General features: G+C 45.0%; 1 protein-coding gene across 1 annotated transcript in view; it reads left to right on the plus strand.

Moving 5' to 3' along the window:
- Positions 1–776: 776 nt before the first annotated feature.
- Positions 777–7,582, plus strand: part of LOC108577390 (homeobox protein SIX1-like) — a 33,819-nt gene continuing 27,013 nt past the window's right edge. The window contains exons 1-3 of the mRNA XM_017940535.1: positions 777–2,553; positions 4,863–5,124; positions 6,836–7,070. Coding sequence (XP_017796024.1) covers positions 2,266–2,553; positions 4,863–5,124; positions 6,836–7,070 — 785 coding nt within the window. The 5' untranslated portion in view covers positions 777–2,265. The remainder of the gene's footprint in view (positions 2,554–4,862; positions 5,125–6,835; positions 7,071–7,582) is intronic.

Genomic DNA, 7,582 nt, shown 5'->3' on the forward strand with positions numbered 1-7,582 from the left:
ATATACTTTTGCAATCCTTAAATCCTATACGCACTTTACGAATGTGTATTCACATGGCGTTTCATTCGACAACCCTATAGATCGATCGTGTGTTCAAATAACGAAAGAAAATCTAGAAAATATATTTATATTTCTTCATGCATGAACATTTACTGCATCGATCTATTTTAACGACGCACGATCGATATTTTCCCTATAATTATTCTGTATACATCGACTCGATCCCGTCGACCGTAGCGGTCACGGAGTAGAGGTTCGACCAATCGATTTCCAAATTGCTCCTATAGTAACGACGTCTCGCGCGAAGTTCGCCAAATACAGTTTCACGTCAACGTGTCGACAAATTTCAGGTTCGTGTATCGTTGCACGAGATATTCATAGAGAGAACAATTAAATGGCCGGCCAATCGTAAAATTTAACGAGCAACGGGAAAGAAGAAAACACGTTCGTCTCGGGATGAATTCGTCCGATTTACTTGCGCATCTCTTCGACTATAGATTCGCGTTAGAGAAAGAAGCGAGTACAAGTCGGGGGTGTAATGAGGCTTATTTATTGCCGTGCAAGGCTCGGCCAATGGCGAGGCGGGATGGTGGTCGTGGCCATGCCCAGCGGCCAATGATGACGCGCGTCGACTAGCTGTCAAGCGGGCCACGCCCCGGCCAATCAGAACTTAGCTGCGCATGACAGAGTGGCTCGGTCTCGGAACACGCCGGAGCAGCAGTCCCTTCTGGTGCGTGCGTAGGAGAACGTCTCTCTTTCGCCCGGTCACGAGAGAGAGGGAGCGTAAATCTGACATTTCGTTATCATTCTTCGGATTGTCTTCGATGCCACGAAGCACAATATTTAGCTCGTGGTGGCATCGCGTGTGGCTGCTGGTATTGGTTATATTCGACGTGTCGCGTGTTGTCCATCGACGGGAGTGTTAGGAGAGTGCGATATAAACAGTGGGTTTCTTGTAAGCGTTTCAAGTGCATCGGTCGGTCGTTGTGTCGCGTGCTTTCGAGAATCCACTCAGAGAGTCGACAACAACGACAAACAGTTGAAAAGTTTTTTCCACTCTCTCGAGGCCTGATAAAAGAAGAATCACAAGAGTGAGAGAGGGACAGAGAAAACGGACTATTTAACACGGCTCCTAATAATAGCCGGTGCGCGTTCGTACGCGAGTATACTAAGCGCCTATAAATACACACCTACCACAGGCCGCGGAAACACGAGCCCGTGGATTTCACGGTGCAACCTGCCACGAGGAGATAGAAAAGACGCGAGCCGAAGGGAAAAGAGGGAGAATAATCTTGAAGGAGGGCGCACCTGGCGCTCTAAGAGAAACTTGCCATAATCGGATCTAGTCGGAGGCAGTAACGCAAGATAATCGCGCGGCACACACGCGGGACGTGGAAGTGAGACAGAGAGAGAAAGAGAAAGACAGCATAGCAATCGGTCCACCGGCTGCTGGTGTGTAGTGTACCCAACCTCTGAAAGCAGATTAGAGAATAACCGCAGCTGGAGTGAGATTTTATTATTTCACGGGGTATATCCTTTCTTTTGCTCTCGTAACACGAGAAACATCCCGTTGGAGTTCGTCGACGGCCGAGCTTGCAGCAACTCTCTACCAGCGGCTCGCCTAAAAATATCTCCTTCCTGCATATTCTGACGCGTTTATACCGTCACGAGAGCGGCGCGTTCTTCCTTTGTGTCGCCGTGTACTTTTTAACCCTCTGCTTTCTCCTCGTTCGAAAGCGTACGACCACTTTACCGCACCGGCTATTATACACAGCCTGTGTCTACGATCCAAGAGAAAATCCCGATAATAAAGCACAGTTACCAACTGATTCACGCTTTAAGAACGCTCTAAGAACGTGTCATCGTTCGTTGAACTTCGACTCGACTCGACTCGGTAGGAAGACGTACCAGAAAAAGATGCCACGTAGAAAATCGTACGTGAAACAGCACCGTGGATGACCATCGAAAGGTATGAAGATCATCGACGAGTCCATCACCGCCGGTGGCACTAACGCAGCTGAAAATCCGCCGTCGGATAGATTCTCGATACGTGGACCAAGTCTCGTCCGTCGGCTGAGCGATCATCGGTACGCGGATTCCTCGCCGCGAATCAAACAACAATATAATAATTCGATTGCGTGGTAGAGAAGAAAAAAAGGTAAAATAATAGTGAGTGAAACGAAGTGCACGGAAGAAAAGTGGTCCACGGTGGAGGGTGGAGGGAACGGTGTACAAGGGGTCGCCGTGGGCCCCGGAGATGATGCAATGATGGCCTACGGAGGAACCACCGGAAACGGAGGTGCGATGGGACCTTCTTCTGGTGGTACGGACGTTTTGGGCTCGACAGGTGATTACAGCCCGCAGGGAACGCCGACGCCTCTCGCGGGACATGCCGCCGGGCCCGTCGAGGCGAGCACCTACGGTCCTGGAACGGGACCGGCCAGCTATAGTCCTCAAGACAGTCCAGCGAGTTCCGCCGGCGGCGGTAGCGGTGGTAATGGACAGCTACCAAGCTTTGGATTTACTCAGGAACAAGTCGCTTGTGTTTGTGAGGTAAGTTTTAACAAGAGAAGTGTTTTCCGTTTTGAGATTTGAGTTTGATTTGTTTTATGAGCGTCGATTTTGCGCGCGCGCGCGCGCGGTGTTGGATAACGCGTATCCGACGGGAGAGTGCGAGGTGCATTTTTTTTCTTAACAGTTACATTGGTGTAATTTCTTTATTCGTTTATTTATTTGTGTAAACGATGATATGGAAATAAGTTCAATATGAAATGATTTTTTCTCTATTTTATATTTTTTGTATAATGAAAAAGTTAAATTTGTAATGTTTGTAAAATTACCTGCGAAATAGCAGTGTTAACTAGTTGGCTACAACGAACAACTGTTCGCAAGATACTTAACAGGATTCGTAACAGAAATTTATGCACCTTGCGACGCGATGATGAAACTGGCCCTGAAATTCTCTATTTCCCCGGGGGCATATCCGCGGGGACACAACATTGTGTACAGCACCGCGCGCCAAGATTCACTTGCATGTCGCACCACCTAATGGAGTTCATGCGATTTTACTGCAACCATAAATTGTATCGTGTGTGACGTTTACGCTCCTCTCGCATCGAACGTCCCACGTGTGTGACGCGTCGGAATTCGGTTTCTTACGTGTCCCGAGCATTTTATTCGGGGCACCGTTGCCTGCGTGGTCTCGTTTTTGTCTTTTTCGAAACGAGTAAAAATTAAACGTTGAAGTAGCATAGTATTTCGTTAATAACGTATTATACGAGTCATAATACGAAAATGAGTTTCCATATGTATGTAATGGTTAAAAAAGATTTGTCAAAGATATAACCATAAACCAGTAGTGGATTAGGATGCAAATTACAGAGGTAAAGATGTGCGAGGAACGTATCGTATTTGCACATGTTTCCCATACGGCTAGACGTTTAACTCCTTGCCCACGTCACATGGATATATTCCGTTTAATTTACGGCAACGTTTCGCGTTTTCGATAAACGACCGCACTGTCCGCTTAGAATGGAATCGTTTAACGGGTAATTACGCCCCCGTCATAATAAAGAGGCTTAGAGAGTGGTCTAAGCGTTTACGATCGTACCTCCTAATAATTCAAGCTTATCGTTTCGGTTAGAAGCATTCCGTGTGCTTTCACTTTTACCATTATTAAAACGATCGATACTTTCGTGTTAAACACTTTTTGAATTTTCAAATTGAATGAAATTTAAAATTCAAAATGTCAATCGGGCTAAAGTAATTACACCTGACACTGGTCAGATGTCACTTTTCAGATCACCATGGTTACCGTGGTAACACAATTCGTGGTCACCCCGTGAGACGTGGGCGCTAGTTGTCTTGTATCATCCGAAGTAACCGGCGAATCGAATCGAATCGTTCGAGAAAAAGAACGTTGTTAACGATTTTCAATTTTACCGTTCGCCGCCGGGTGGTGCCGGTCGTTTCGCGCGCAGTTCGAGTTCTCGCGCCTAGACAAATCGATTCTCGAGTTCGTGATGGAACGAACGACGCAACGAGACCGTTTAACCGTTTTAGCGTGTTCGCCTCGGCACGTCAGTTTGATTTGTTGTCGACCAATCGAATGCTTCCCGTGCAGCGTCGTTAAAGTCTGATCGCGATCTCTCTGTTGGCCATTTCTCTTGGGCTTTCGTCGTAGCTCATTTCTCATTCTATGGGTGGCGGGATTTCTCGCGCATCGTGTGATTAATCGTTCGTCAGAAGTGTCGCGCGCAGAAACTAGGTGGCACCCGGCGACGCGAATGAAGAAGTAATCATGGCAGGTGCACGAGACTCGTACCACCGTCGCGTTTAATGGACGCTCGTTTTCGGTAATTTGCCTGTAATGAGCAATCGAGTGTCGATTCCGTCACGCAGCCTGTTACATTTTCGCCGGTTTTTTTCCCACAATTTTATTCGATGCTTACGCGTAATGAGAATTTAACATTTTCTTTTTTTTTTTATTTTGTCTCTTCTCTTGTGTACGTGTTACGAGTCCTGCATCGTTAAAGATGGCTCGTTAAAAGGGCATACTAGTATCGTCGATGAATTTATCGAAGTGTGATCTTCCTTGTTAAGTGAACATGGCACATCTTGTTATCTGCAGATATTTCATATTTTGTGCTAACGTTTTTTTTTTTAAATTAAAAAAGTTAAAAAAAAGAAAGACACCCTTTTCGCGGAACGAAACAGAGATATATACGAGATGAAAAATAATTGTAACGATTGAGAAACAATACAAGATACACTAGAATAAGAGGAGATCGGGATGAGTTCTGCCGACTAACAGTGTGCCCCCCCTGTCTATCGTCTTCAAGGCGATGGTGTCGTCTGTCCAGGTTCTCCAGCAGGCAGGCTCCGTGGAGAGGCTCGGCAGGTTCCTGTGGTCCCTGCCGGCGTGCACCAGGCTGCACCGACATGAGAGCGTGCTGAAAGCCAAGGCGATCGTCGCCTTCCATCGGGGCCACTTCAAGGAACTGTACAGGATCCTTGAGAGCCATACATTCAATCTGCACAATCATCCGAAACTGCAAGCCCTTTGGCTCAGGGCTCATTACATAGAGGCCGAGAGACTGAGGGGAAGGCCTCTCGGTGCAGTCGGTTAGTATCAAATAATTTTTCAAGTCAGTCCTATCCTTCGTGTTATGTAGAACTTAAAATACCCTATAAAAAGAACAAAAAAAAAGAAAAAAAAAACACTGGAATATCACCGCATACAATTCCGATGATGTATGTTGTTTAAAGTATAGCGGGTTATTCTTTGTCTAAAGTGAATAGATCGTTCAAGGACACTGGAGAGAGAAACCGCCATGTTGTTTATCTATTCTGTCACTTTATTTATTCTTTTCGTGTGTCAGAAAAAGCGGCTGAAAGTCGAAAGAATAACCTAGACTTGTCAAACTACTGTAACAAATTACCAACCATTATGGAATATCTAACCTATTTCGAAGCGTACTAAAAACTTTCGTTCCGTAATATTTTTAGATATACGTTTAAAGAATCCGGTAAATAGAACCACTCGATATTCTGTTCAGTTTGCCCTACAGTTGTCCGAACGCTCGACCTTTTTGTAGAATTGTTTTGACCGCCATGATGGTCATGTGATACGTCTATCGTCTAACGTGCAGGAAGCAATCTTGAACTTGTCGAGAATGACTTTACTGGAAAGTTTCGACAGTTTCACACGATTCACTTTCGCTCTCTTCAAACCAGTGCTGTGTTTTTTTCGGGGAAGTAAATTTTTCCGAGTACCTCGTGAAGCGTTGTTTCTTTCTCGATGCGTCGTGCGTTTGATATATCTCACTTAACGTTCAACGATGCGCGAGAGTTAAAAATACGGATCGGGCCGCGTAACAACGCCGGGTCTAATTCATCGGGGCGATCATAATAGCGCCGGGAAGGAAACCGTCTTCGCGAATGGAACAAGCATCGCGCAGCAATTTCGCGGCCCGAGGCCTGCCAGTTTTATTTCTGTCGCGCGTTGTAAACAGGGAGGAAGGCGAGTTTAACGAGCTGACATTCTAATTAGATCTTTCCATTTACTTTTGCGAACCAATTTGTGTCATCCGATCCTTCCTTCTCTCTCTCTCTCTTTCTCTCTCTCTCTCTCTCTCTCTCTCTCTCTATACGCGCTAAAACCAGAGAGCAAAAAGAGAAATCGGTCCCCGTGACACACCGGGACTCGTGTGAAGATTTCCGGCTGCTTTGAACGAGAACAACTTCACTGTGCTTCTGAGAAACCTCCGGTAACCATACTTCTCTTAATTGAACGCCCTTACTGCTGGACCGAGAATTTTTTATGCCGGTCAGCAGCGTAATTTTGCTTCCTTTCCCATTTTTATTTCCATCAATTGTACATATCGTTATTTGTAAGGTAGGAATAAATTGTGATGTTTCATTTTTTTTTTATACCCGTTATATCGATGAGCCATTGGTAGCCAGATTACAAATATACGAAACAATGCCATCGTGTATTTGTAGCAAGATCGAAGGACGGAAATAAAATCGAACGCAAGTGGTGTGCTGCGTCGCTTCGAAAATATCCGGACGTAATTTAGAAGTTTATCGTGTCTTTCGTGTAAATCGCGTAATCCTCTCCGGGGATTTGTTGCTTGTAATTAATGATAGCAGCGTGTAATTTTGCTTGTAAACACGAAAGATTCGTCACCTAAAAATAGTAATCCCCAAAATACGATAATACCTTACTGCCGTGTAAAATTCGGTAGAATATCCTGTAGTAGAATTAACGTTCTTAATTCTATCGGAAAGCGGGGTATTTTTGTAAACGACGGAAAAATTTGTCGAATTACAGGAAAGTATCGCGTTAGACGCAAGTTCCCTCTGCCCCGTACTATTTGGGACGGCGAAGAAACGTCTTACTGCTTCAAGGAGAAATCCAGGAGCGTCCTGAGGGATTGGTACGCGACTAATCCTTATCCGTCACCCCGCGAGAAGCGAGAATTGGCAGAGAGCACGGGCCTCACCACTACGCAAGTCAGTAACTGGTTCAAGAACCGGAGACAAAGGGACCGCGCGGCTGAACACAGGTATTTATCTCTTTTTTTAACGCGGTAACCTTAGTTAACATTGTGCTTTGCATTGTAAAGCGTGTTAGAGCGTCAAGGGTACCCATAAGTATTTTTAAACAAATTGAATCACGCCGGTAGAAAGTACACGTTACTAAAGTATTCCACATCGGATTTACAATTTTTTTCGCTACGACTTTTGTTCGAAAGGTCACACGATCGTTTAGAATGTTGACATTTACCATGATATAATTGCCTTTGTTAGCAAAGTATTACCCAACGCAGTGTATAGCTAATTCTAGTAATTATCGCCATTGGCGGGAAATTTGAAAACGATTATACAGGCAAGAATATTATTTATGTGAATTTCACACATCGTGTACACTGACAAATTCACCGGTGTAATGCGTGAGTTAGCCTAGAAATTAGGGGTTTTCACTTGGAATATTTCAAAGAGAGAGAGTTACAGCACGGTTACATAACCTTTTTCTAATAACCAAATATCGCGATGCGCCAGACACGTCTGCTTGTTT

Source organism: Habropoda laboriosa, unplaced genomic scaffold (genome assembly GCF_001263275.1).
Source record: "Habropoda laboriosa isolate 0110345459 unplaced genomic scaffold, ASM126327v1 scaffold648, whole genome shotgun sequence".
Classification (NCBI taxonomy): Eukaryota; Metazoa; Arthropoda; class Insecta; order Hymenoptera; family Apidae; genus Habropoda; species Habropoda laboriosa.